We start from the raw sequence: 13229 nt of genomic DNA, 5'->3' as shown, positions 1-13229 counted from the left end.
GAGCAGAGGGTTAAGCTTAACTCCATTTTGAAGACTCTTGGAAGTAGAACAGGGTGCAGCAGCCATGAGCACTCATCCTCATATGCACACACATAAATATTCATATATATTGAGCCATAAGAACAGCTCACAGTGCAAAATAATTACAAATGTGAGTGCTCAAAACCATTCGGTGGAAGAAGACGTCCATGATGGAGCATAAAGCTGTAGATGAAGTCAACGTTGTGTACATGGAGCAACTGGCTTTGACTACATCTTGTCACATGTATAATTCATTTGAAGAAGCACTAAGTAAGGAAGCCTAGAAAGTGCTGAAGAGGAGGGCAGAAGGTAAGCTAGTGAAAAGAGAGCAGGAAAGGTTGGAGTAAGCACATGGGAGAAAGAGGTAAAAGGAGATAAAAGGCAAGGGAGGCTGAGAAAGGAATGAGTGAGGGATTACAGAGGTGAAGGGGGACAGAAAAAAACATGAAATTGGAAATGTGAAAGCAGAGAAGTGGAACATGGGTGAAAATGGAGAGAGAAGTGACAATCAAAGGAGCGGAAGACAAGCAGAGCCTGAGCCAGGCAGTAATAGCTCGCTGAAAACCATGAATGTCCTCTTTTCCACATACATGATATAAAATCAGGTGTGTGGAACGATTCTACAGCACAATCTTGGAGATGAAATCCCCTTATTCTGGGTGCACCGTCTTTGTTCTTCTCTCCAAAACTTCAAACCATCCCTCTGTGACTCAGTGTCATGCAGGGAGGCAGAGTGAAAAGTATTGTCAGACTCTGAACCAAATATAAATCCTGTGACGTCTTCTCAAGCTGATATGCCCTAATATTCTACATGTTATGTAATTACACTCCTGGTTGATGCATTGCCATCATATGTTTTTTCATTATAGAAACATAGGATGTTGAGAAACAACAACAGAAAATAAAATTATTACCTAGTAGAAAGGGAAAGTTTTAGTATTGCTGGGTCACCTCTGCTTTACACTAAATTCACTTCAAGGTAGCATCGAAGCAGCTTATACACCAGTATTATCAATCCTTCACAACTATTTTAATGACCAGGGCTGACAGTGTGTGATGAAAAACATTTTGACAGAACAGAGAACACAATAACACACATTAAATGATAATAATCAATATCATCTTTAGGACACCGCTAAGCAAGCATGCGATTCATGATGTGTGCTGAGCATCAGGAATCGAATTAATTTAAGTTCAGTTTCCATCAAAAGAGACCTCTTTTTATGAGATTTTAGGTTTCAACCAACTTTCCATCAATGTTTCCAACACAATGGTACAGTAGAGATGCTATTTCAGTTATTAAAGAAGACCCTTCCCTAACTTGTGTGGCATTGGTTATACTGATGGGCACAGTGGCATCTCAGTTCATCTTGACGCGTCACACAGAGCGAGATCACATATTCGTCACTCACTGGACTACTATGGCTTCGCCCACACTGCAAATCCTTGAGCACACAACCAGCAGCATTGTTCTCATAACCTACAGCACGTGGGTGTCAGGGAACAGCTCACCCGAGGAGCCGCTCACCCATCATCTGCTTCATGACGGCAACACAGACTCCTCACCTGTAATGCAGCCAGCCATGAAACGTAATTAATACCACATTTAAAGAAATGCACAGTTTTTGGGGGACATCAAGTGAAATTGGAGAATATTTAGCTTATATACACCAAACATTAGTTTTGCCAAGGTGTGTCATATAGTGTTTTGAAGTTACATGTAGGCATTGGAAGGAAGAAGGAAGCATAAGAGGAAGAGGTTAATCAAGTACTTACTCTGTCAGTTAGTATATTCCTTTATGTGCTAGCTTAGCATCGATAAACCGACCATCTGTCTCTTAATTTCTTGTTTCCTTTGCCAAATTTACAAGTTGAAATATCCACTGTTTCCAAATGTGGTATTTTAGTGCATTTATTCTCTTCTTCCAGCAAATTCAGTGACTTATGAAGACAAATGAGATGCTGGAGGAGCAGAGATACCTCCACGTTGTCATTGTGAAGAATTTCTCACTGCATCCTATCAGGATACAACAGGCACTCATCAGCTCGGATGTTAACTCCATGGAATGAGACTCACAATAAACCTTTAATTTTTCACATCAGATAAAGTAAAATGGATTTGATGTTCTCTCATTTAAACCACAAAAGTGTAGAATCCCGTCTCCATGCTGACTTCATTTGTCCCCCTATCTATGTCTAACTTACCATAAAGCTCTGTTGCCAAGGAAACTGAGTTTTATAAGTAAATGAATATAATGTGCAACAATTAAGCACACGTTTATTTATGTAATACGTCTGAAGTGGTCAACTGCACTCAGCTACTCCCACACACTGATTCCAAGTATAATTTTGAAAAGATCTGCAACTTAACACACCTGTAATAGTTATTCTGTGTGTATTTCTGTTTCCCACATTATTTCACCACTTCCCACCAGAAACTGCATTCAGATGCAGATGCTTCAGTGCACTGCTCATCTGTCAGTTCGTCTACGGGGGCATCTTTTTGGGGCTGCATCTGCAAGGTTCCGGAAGCTCTGACGTGGAGCACATGTGGATGATATCCTGCATCAATCATGTCCTGCGTTCTATGTGCAGCAGATGCATACAAATGTACAGTGGGCACCAATATGTGTGCCAACAATGGAGTAGATGAAAGCACGAGGAGATCAACACGTCCTCTCCAAAACAAAACCTGCATCTCTTGTGTGACACAAAAGCCAACACGAGCAACCTGAATGCCAACTGTCTCCTTCTCCTACTACATCCACGCAGGTCACCTGGCCCCCGTTTGTATGATGTCAAACCATGACATGGCTTGACATAATGAGGTGCAGAGGGTGGGCGAGGATCAATTAGAGAGCGGAATATCAAAGTATCCTGTCTGCACGCCAGTCGGACAGCCAAACTCAACCTGAGGTGGTTCTGAAATCTACGGAGCTCACAAATGACAAATAAGAGAAGATGAAGAAGAATGAATGACTGAAACATCCCAGAGGGATGAGAGCGTTTTCTCTGCTTCCACATAGAGTTGTGGCACAAACGCTCTCATTCTCTCTCTCCCTCTCTCTGTCTCTTTTTCTCTCTCATACACACACACACACACACACACACACACACGCACGCACGCACGCACGCACGCATGCAGGCACGCACGCACACACACACACACACACACACACACACACACACACACACACACACACACAAACACGCTAAAGTAAAGGAACAACAAATTGGCTTACCTTTGTAGTCACAATGCAGAGGCAGTCCATGTTACTTAGAAAAAATATTGGGGTGTATCTCAACCCCCCCAACCCCCCACAATAGAGGGCTGAGACCCCACACCCCTCTCCCCAGCCTGCCCCACTCCTACTCTCTCACTCTCTTCCTGCCTTTCCCCCTTTTCTCTCCTTCCGTGAATCTGTTCTTTGACTAACTGAACCAGCGAGGGAAAGAGAGGATAGAGGGAGGGGGAAACATGAAAAGGGAGGGGGAGGGCCACAGGGAAATTGAGAAAGTGAGCAAAGAAAGAGAGTGGAGAGGCTAGAGGGTGGTCTCGGAAATTTAGTATGAGATAGAAAGAGTGGTGAAAAAGGAAGGTGAGAGTATATCCGTTCTTTTTGTTCCGAGTCGAAAGAGAGATGAAAAGAAAAGAATGAAAAGATGCGGTGGATATAAAAAGAGATGGAGGAAGGGGAGGATGGAGATGGAAAGCAGAAGTGGTGTAGATTAAAAAAAAAGGGAGAGGGAGGTTGAAACTGGAGAGAAAGGGAAAAAGAGAAACGGAGAATAAGACTGAGACAGCAGAGGGTGGAGAGGAAGAACTGAGGGAGGGGACAGTGAAGGAGAAAGAAACGGAGAGGGAGAGCTGGTGAGTGTGCCTGTGTGTGTGTGCGTGCGTGCGTGTGTGTGTCTGTGTGTGTGTGTGTTTGTGTGCGTGAGTATGAGTGAGAGAGCACGCGCGTGCGAGCGTGAAGACAGAAGGAATTAGACCGAGAGGAAATGTGTTGAGGAGGAGAGTGTGAATTACATATGCATCACAGAAAAAGACATCACCGCGAGAAAAGATCAAATCACATGCACACAAAAAAGAAGGGAGTTTGCATAAACTAGATGGGATGAGATTTTAAATGCATGAAGATTTGCTTGTTGTAGCATTCTGCAGCTGTTGCCTTAGCAATGGTGCAGTTGTTGCCATGGCAATAGGTGGCGCCTGTTGTTGTCATATGGTTACCGTTGTAGTGCTGAGGACTGAGTAGGCAATTCAGGAATTCAGCCACATAAGAAGAGAAATAAATGCTGTTAAGAGTTTTAAAAAAAATCTTTTTCACTATTTTGTCACATTTTGACAAAAATCATTATCAAGGAAATACCTTCAGCTATTGTGATGCTGTCAGAATATATTACCCACCTCCTGTGTGTGTTTTTCTATTAAATAAGGACAGAATGATGAGAACTAATCATATCTAAATAAAAATGAGAGATTCTGGCTATAATGTAATTATTATCTGTTATCAGCCCATCTGCTTGTGAAACTCCAAGAAATCATTCATTATAAATGACTGAAACATCTACCTTCCTCTATCATTATTTTAACTTACAATTCAACGGTGTAAAAATGTATGCACAGCTGTGCACTCTGCCTTTAAGACTGTGGAGCGTACCACTCAGGGTCATGTAAGGGGGACGTGTGCATCGGTTTCTTTGCATCATCGGCCCTATAATTGTTCAAATCCACCCCTTACCCCACTTTCCTGTTCCACACAATGCCGGAGCGATGGTGCAGCAATAAAACAATTTGAAATGATGAACAAAAATAAATCCCCTAGGGTGAAGACTTCAGGCGGTGATCGAAACACAAGAGAAGTACAGCAAACAGAGACACGAAATTTCCACAGATGGCAACATCCTACAGATGGCCACTGATATAAATACACCCGCAGTCATGTTTTTCACAAGTAGCAAGTGCTGTAATTACATGCAAGAATGGGCTACCTTAAATAATCCACTTCCACTAAATTACATGACAGCTTGTTCAAACTCTGATGATTTGATGTAATTTTCTAAAACCTGATTTCCATTTTTGACTCAGTCAATCCCAAACATAACTTGGAAGTGTTCAACATCAGTTTAATGTGTCATGACTGAGGAATGTAAGTTTTTTCCACTAAAGATTGTTCTTATAAGAGACACGCCTATTTCAAATTATGAATGGAGGGAGGCAATGTGATGACAAGTTTTTGTGGTGTAAATTAGTTATGTCACTGCTCACAATGGGAACAAATAAACACAAAAAATGGAATACTTAGCAAGCAAGTCCTGGATGATGTGGTTGTTTTTGACTGCAATGACTTTTATTACTGTGACTCTTTTGAGCCTTGAATCTATATTTTTATGTTTAATCAAGAGATGATGTTAACAGTGCAACACTCCAAAGAAAAACTATGCCATATTGTAATCCTGCTTAAGCATTTGTTTGCAAATAATTCAATAAGATAAGTGGTACTTTATTCTCTGTTGTGAAATCCTTACAGCTTTTACAGCCTCCAGGGAGCACAATGGTGTACAGCATCTTGCTCAAGGATGCTTCAACTGGATCAAACCACCAGCCTTCTGATTAGAGGATGAGCACTCTTACCTCCTGCACTACCGCTTGGTTATTTTCTACCAGATAAAAACAAATGTTCACCTGAAGAAGATAGAGACTGATAGTTTCAGTCAAGGTCAGCATATGGTGGCCAGTAATTTCCAGAAACTGGCCACGCTGAAGAACAACCACGATATAGTTTGTCCACCAGGGTGTGCTGATGGGTTTTTCATATGTCGCTGTATCTGCTGTAGCAGGTCACAGGGAGCTGGAGCCTATCCCTGCTGGCATAGGGTGTGAGGTGGGGGACACTTGGGCCACAACGCCAGTACACCACAGAGCCACACACAAAGACAGACACGGGGAGGATGGAGATGGAAAGCAGAAGGTCCCAAATTACTCCTACGGGCGATTTGGGACCGGCCAATCAACCTGAAGCGCATGCTTTTGGAGGTGGGAGGAAGCCGGAGAACCTGGAGAGAACCCACGCAGACACGGGGAGAGCATGCAAACTCCCGCACAGAGCGGGACTCTAACCCGGAACCGCCGTGTTGTGAGGCGAGAGCGCTAACCACTGCGCCACCGTGCCGCCCTAAATTGACACCGAAGCTGTCCAAATATCCAGTTTTGAAGAAGTCAGTTCTGGAGAAGCCTCTCAGATGAGAAGTGAAACATGTTCGAGAAACTCTTAACGTCCAGTGGATTGATTTAAACAGCTTTGGATAACCATGACCTGAATAACTGAGAACCTACACAGACATTGTGTAAATTGACACATTTTCAAATACTTAAATATCGATATCATTGATGTACTGAAATGTCCAGTATCAGTCTGGTTATAATTACAAGCTCTAATGGTCAAACCTGGTTTTCCAAGTTGTCTCTGAGGGGTTTAAAACAAAACTTTCCAATATTTCCTGAAATGTTATGTAAAATGATGAATCTATTATGAAAGGATCCACATTTTTGCTAGTTCGTCTGCAGTTACAACCCGATTTGTGCATTGAAACAGGCTTTTGAAAGCTTTAATCTTCCATTTCACTGGCCTCTTCTTTTTAATATGATTTTAGTGGAAGTGATGGAGGATAAAATTCAATGCCCTTGGTGCAGAAAATCTACCTGTATCTTCTGAAAATCAAGGCACTTCAGACCCTCTTACACAACCTATTCAAAGCAGAACCCGTGCACCTTCACTTTGCTTCTTTGTTTAGTTACAAGACACGGAGATATGAGCAGGCAAAGATAGGACAGAGGTGTAACTTCCTAAGAATGAGTTAGTGGTGCAACCCACATCTGGTATCGTTTTTTTTTTAAAGGTACTTCATTAGCCCCTCAGTGTGGAAATTCTTTTTTCACTCAATGTATTTCACACACATACAGGCTGGAGCACACACATATACACACACACATACCAAGGGCCTGTACAACATGCAATTTAAGGGAGCGAGACAGTGGAGTGAAGGGCATTTAGCAGCAGTTAGCAGCTAACTATAAGAGCTGCATCATATAGATGAGGGGTTAATGCTTTATGAAATCCTTTTACCCTCAAAATGTCAGGAAGTGCTGCCCAACATGTGTGATGTCACACTGAACACTGACATCCCGCTACATGTAGCCTCTGTCACAAATTGCCAGCAGTGATTGTGACATAAAACAATGATGGCTGAAAAATTATGCACAATCAATAAACCAGGTCATTCTTCGGAAATTGCTTGATTTTTGAGCTGGGGAGTTAAGGAAACACAAAGAGACACTTTAAAATTAACAATGAATAAAAAGAACAAAGTGATTCAGGGGTCAGACAACTGAAGCATTATTTTAAACTCTCCTAAAATTCAGAATGTATGTGTATATGGAAAAATTATTTTCTCCTCCTATTTCTTACATCTCACCAGCACCAGGAACTCCCTAGCCAGTATGCTTGTGAGGCATTACAGATAAACTGTACAATGTAAAAATTATCATGTGAATAATGTTTAAAAATTAAAAAGTGCAAAATAATTTATCACTTAACAAATCGCTTACATTTTTTGTGAAATCTAACAAAATCTATAAACACTTCGGTAATCAATGCTTCACACCGCAATTTAATGTCACTGTGCCTGTGTGTCTGGCTCCTCTGCTGTTGGATTACTCTAGTCTTGATAAGTGCCAACAGAAAATGGGTTTATAAAATTATTGGTAAATGTCACAGATAATAAATTAAAGCAACTTCTCACATCTGTGGTGTTTTGCACAGAAGTTCTTTATGTGCCAACATTCAAAACTAGAAAGTGTTCTTCCTCTTCCACCGTTGAAGTTAGAAAATTGTAAATGTGAAAGCTGTCCTGATGAGAAGGTAATGTGTTACATTTGTTAACATGTTATATTAATAAATATTTTAATGTAAATCGTGTTATATGGATGCTTATGTATGTGTTCCCATTTATACATGAAGCTAGCTACTATGACAGTCCTTTATGTACATAGACTGGAAGTGGCAAATCTGAGAGTTTGTGTATGTTAATTGTGTGATTGTTGGAGTTGAGAGCCACATGCTGCACGTAGCACCTGTTTCCTCTTGCATGATCACCCCAATATGGCTGATTTGACTGAAAAATGTTACAGTGCTGCTTGCACATGTTACCAATTTTAGAAATGATAATGGGCTTCGACCATCACAAACATGAGCTAAAAGAAAACAGGCAATTATTGATGATAATTACCTGGGAGAGGGACCATGTCTTAAACACAATCCTTCCACACACTTACGCATTCTGATGCTGCTGAAAATGAATGCATCATGCTAGAAGCAGCAAAGAGAAAAACCTCTCCCTGCAGACCAGATACTGAAAGCATTTCCACTGATGCACATTTATACATATCTGTTATTATAAATCCACCTTAGATGTGAAGAGGACTTACCCAGAAATCCATTGTCGTCATCCTCCTGTGTCCCTTTCCTTAAAGAACTGTAGTCTTTTAGATGTATGGTGGTGCCTCTGACCAAAAAGTAGGCCAAGGACAAGTACTGGTCATTTAAACAGACAAACATTCAGATCTGGACCTGCTGCATGAAATTCATCTCCTCTTTCATGATTTCCTTAAATGCTCTTTGTAATGTTTCAGTCACTTATAAAAACAGCAATAAGTGTTTTTCTTTTTGTAAGCAGAATGAAAGATATTCTTTATAATGCTGGTTTTAGTTGCAATGTGTTAATTTTTCATACATACTCAAGATTTATTAGTTTGGTTGGCATCTACTTACCAGAATCCCCCTTTCCCTGGTCCAATACTATTCACTGGCATAAAAACTGAGAGACTATTTCTGAGTTGTCAAGGCCAAGAGACACCCACAGGTTTCTGCACAATTGCATGAGGAATGCCACTTTTTTGGTTTTGTTGAAGAATATTGTAAAACTCTTGGCAGCTGTTCACTGGGTCGCATGTTCATAGATTTAAATGTGGCCCTAAAAGTTACAGCTATACTGCAGTTGATGAGGTGATGTTCCATTTGTGACGTCCACTGGGTCTTTTGTAACCGCTGACGTACGTAACATTTGCCTCTCAGTGATATCAGGAAAATCTCTTCAGCAGCTATTGTCAGTGCATGCCAGCAGGATTTTGGGGTGTTATCAAGCTATGAATTAAATCTAACTCAAATCAGCCATGCAAAATGATTTTTTTCTTTAATTTGTCCTGAGTTTACTTGAAACTGCACATCCTGTCATGTGATTGCATTTGTACTGAGATTTCGATAAGGGACTATTTGTTGTGCAGTCTGGAAAAATAATGCTATTTATTAGACTTATAATATCTAAAAACTCAGCTAGTCCATTCATCAATCTATGGACATGTGGGGATCACCTGGGATTTGTGGTGGCGCAAATCAGATAAAAACTCCACTTAAAATGTTGAATGTTTAATAGTCAATACCACTCCACTGACAGCACAATGGTAAAATACGTTTTTGAGGCCTTGAGGGTTGGTGATTGAATCAACATATTGCTGTTAATCATGTGAACAGTGCACACGGCACCGCTGGTGTTTGCAGTCTTTTAAGGGCATAATATAGCTGACTCCCATGATCACAGATAAAATTCTCCAGCTCAGAGAGCCTGTCTCACACTTCCCACATGTACCAGCATGTTTCACACAGTCATGTTGAGTCATCCCATTCTTTTGAATTACATTTTGTTTATAATAACCTAAAGGGCTGTTTAACATTGCCCAACGTCTCGTCAAACTAGTTAGATTTTGACAAGTCATTCAAAAGAACAGACCTTCACCAATCTGGCTCCGTTCCCGCTGGCAGGTGTGCCTATAACTGACAACCAGAGATAGTTTTTTCCTTTGTTTCATTGCTGCTGTGGATCTAGATCAACATAGCATTGACCAACCTAACTACATTCTTATGACCATCGAAAGGTGCTTGACAGTCTCAGATTTTGATAATTACAGGCAAAGGAAAAAAATCCTAATCCTTTCCTTCTATCTGTTGATATGATAGGATGGTTGACGTACACCAAGCTGCAGTGATGTGATGTGGGCAGTACCGTGCACACATTCCAGCAGTAACTAATGCTGAAGTCCACTTAAAGGCCCATCACCAATATTCTTGCTAATCCGTCTAAATGTGAAAAGCATCTAGTACAAACAAGAAAACAGACAAAAAGTTGGACAATGCTTCACCGACTCTGGAATCACACATTTCAGTCCAATCACCACTGAACACGAGTGTGATCGTCCACCTCACCTCGTTTACAGTTGTCCCTGAATGCTGTTTGTTATGCTGACAAGCACCAGTAGAGCTGACTCGCTCACACTGACCTGTCCTCATGGTGATGAACGCCCCCCACCCCCCCCAACGTCTGCAATTACTAAGCAGCCGGGAGTCCAGAAGTGTAAATATATTCAATCGATTAATCAATGGATGGGTGTATGGATGGATAGATGGATGGATTGACGGACGGATTGACAGATAGACAGACAGACAAGTGCGGTCATTGTGTCTGGTTGATTTGAACGAGTCGTCATTTATATGGACCTGAGCGCCACCTCCTGGTCATATTCAGTAGTACATTACATCGGTTTATATTTAACATACTGTAAACTCAATGTCTGACTTTACTTTATAACATGGGCTTTTAATGTTGTTCATGGTGACAAAACAATATTATTAAATGGAAAGCAGTACTCACTGTGCATTCCCCTGTGGTCATGTTGTGGTTAATCTGATCAAATAAGGGCAGTCCACACAGAAAACATATTGACACGTCACAGTTGGGCACAGGTAGAAACATTAGAATGATTGATGACTGTAATTCCAGGAGCTGCTTCAGGTAAAGCTCATGTCACTGTATTGCTTGTTTGGCTGACTCTGGAAACCTTTAACCAACATGGGAAGCTGTAAAATAATGTGTTTATGAGCTACCTATAGCACAATAACGTCAATTTTAGAGTTTGTGTTTGTTAATAACATGTAAATATTGTAGAGCAACAACTACCACAACATGTCTGAATGTGATGCAGCTGAAATTCTGCTAACCAGCATTTCAAGGAAGCAGAAGTGGTCTGGTAAGGACAACAGGAAGGATATAAACCTTTGTCATAATCAGCCTGTCAGACAATATTCTACTTGGTAACAAGATTAGACACTTTTGGAAAGTAGATTAAAGACAAAACAAAAATCCAAGCAATGTTTTCCAGATGTCTTTCAGTAGAGCGATACCAGGGCATTGCAGGGAAGTGTTTTTCCTGGAGGGAATGATAATATTGGCATTATTCATATTTAATGGATCTTAACCTACAGTACTTTATATCCTTTTCTGTCACAATAGGACATAAAACAAGAAAACTAATTCAACAAGTCAGGATAGATGCTTCTCCTGATTTGAGTCTGCTGGCTGCAATGGCCTAAGTCATCCTTTTCTTAAGTGATGATATGGCAAACATTTTCATTCATGAGAGAGAAAACTTTGTGTAAATGCTGGGAAGATTTTCTAATCGAAGTTGACGTGAGAATCAAGATGAAAAAAGAGCACCTAACTGCATTCCTCAGAATCTAAATAAATTATCCACCCCTTGAAGCAAATTCATACAGACGAGTATTTGAATTCTTTTTCCAAATTAAGGAATATTTAATGTTCCAATGGGGAATGCCAATCGTGCAAATAGGCATATAAATAAAAGGCTAAATATAACAAGCCACACCCAAAAATGTTGTTGTTATTCATCATTTGTTCATTAAAAGGAACATTTAGGGTTTTTAAGGTTTTTATTTGTGCTGATAATTTATGACTTGTCAAATACTTGTTTAACATTAATAAGTGGTTCCACTCTTCACATACCATACCATAATATTAACTAGCCAAAACCACAAGCCTCAAAGGCTTCAAGGCAAAAGCATAACTGCCACTGATGATAATTATGTAAATACCAAGTCAAAAATACTCTGCAGATGGAGGATGTGGCAATGTGTTGTAGAGTACAAAAGTTTATACTTCTTACTTCATCCAAGTACCATCACAATGACACTCAACAGAGGTTCAGCTTCTATTCCCAGCCATAAGAATCAGTTACAGTAGAGTTTGGTGATAAACCTTGGTGGTGGGAGGAAGATGAATAAGGTGACTATTAGTCAACAGCACGACAAAAGGGAGGATGCCATACTCCATGCCTTGCATTGATGTGACATTGTTCACATGCCTCGTACCAACTGTTAATGCCCAAACTCAGTCACCGAGTTTCAGTCACCTATTCAGACAATCAACAATGAACGTCTTGGCAAAGTTTCAGGTAAGGCAATCAATGGGTGGTAAATGCCAGTAACTCCCTGGGTGCAGCATACAAACACCTGGAGCTCACTGTGAAAATCCTTTACATAAAGTAACATTTTTTTTACCTTTAATTTGAGCTCTTTTGATTTTTAACCCCGTGGCAAGCTGTCCATTAAAACTCTGATTTACATAACACAGCATTAACAGCTGACATCTGCATAACACTTGCCATCACCACCCAGTCATAATTACCATGCAGTATTTTGATGCTTTTGGCAAAATAAAGGTAAGGTTGAAGTCTCATAATATAGAGTTGAGGAAGAATTTTTTTGGGAAATCTCGTTACAGTTGTATTGCAGCGACGAGGCTGACAGACGGGGCCCCTGGTGAGCTGAAAGAAGCCCTTTAATCACTTATACCCCTTGGACTGTGTTCATGATAAGACAGAATTATCATAACTCATTTATCTCACCTAGTGTTCCTAAAAAAGGTAAGTACAAGGCAGGGCTTTGGTCTTACTCCTGTTGTCATCCCTGTGACAGAATACTGTGAGTTCAAGTCATTTACTATATACTGCACATAATAATCTGATATTTGTACATAAATGTAGCCATCAATACATGTACCTGTGTATTTATTAGTTCATATTAGTATGTCCCACATCTGAAATATGTAAGGTCTCCTGAATAAGTACAAGTCTGTAGTTTCTTTACAGTCTAATAACACCTAGACAGAAGTAAAAAAAAAAGTTTTCTTTCACATCTGATTTGTCTGTGATCACTTCATGGGAGTTTCAGTGAAACATGTAGTACTAATGTTGTCACTGACATACTGCACAGCAACAAAAAAAGTTATTTTAAGCT

General features: G+C 40.4%; 1 protein-coding gene across 5 annotated transcripts in view; it reads right to left on the bottom strand.

The window, feature by feature from the left end:
* The window catches only part of LOC137605967 (disks large homolog 4-like), an 83064-nt gene extending 79727 nt beyond the window's left edge, over positions 1-3337 (bottom strand). For 3 of the 5 annotated variants that reach the window (XM_068330951.1, XM_068330953.1, XM_068330955.1), the window contains exon 1: positions 3264-3289. Coding sequence is in view for 2 of the 5 variants with exons in the window: in XM_068330954.1 (XP_068187055.1) it covers positions 3264-3293 (30 nt within the window). In the remaining 3 variants the exon portion in view is untranslated. Of the gene's footprint in view, positions 1-3263 lie in introns of all 5 variants that reach the window. The other 2 variants (XM_068330954.1, XM_068330956.1) reach the window with 2 other exon arrangements.
* Between the last annotated feature and the right edge of the window lie 9892 nt (positions 3338-13229).

The sequence above is a fragment of the Antennarius striatus genome, chromosome 13, assembly GCF_040054535.1.
Source record: "Antennarius striatus isolate MH-2024 chromosome 13, ASM4005453v1, whole genome shotgun sequence".
NCBI lineage: Eukaryota > Metazoa > Chordata > Actinopteri > Lophiiformes > Antennariidae > Antennarius > Antennarius striatus.
The sequence above is the reverse complement of the archived record's forward strand: the minus strand, read 5'-3'. Positions and strand labels throughout refer to the sequence as shown.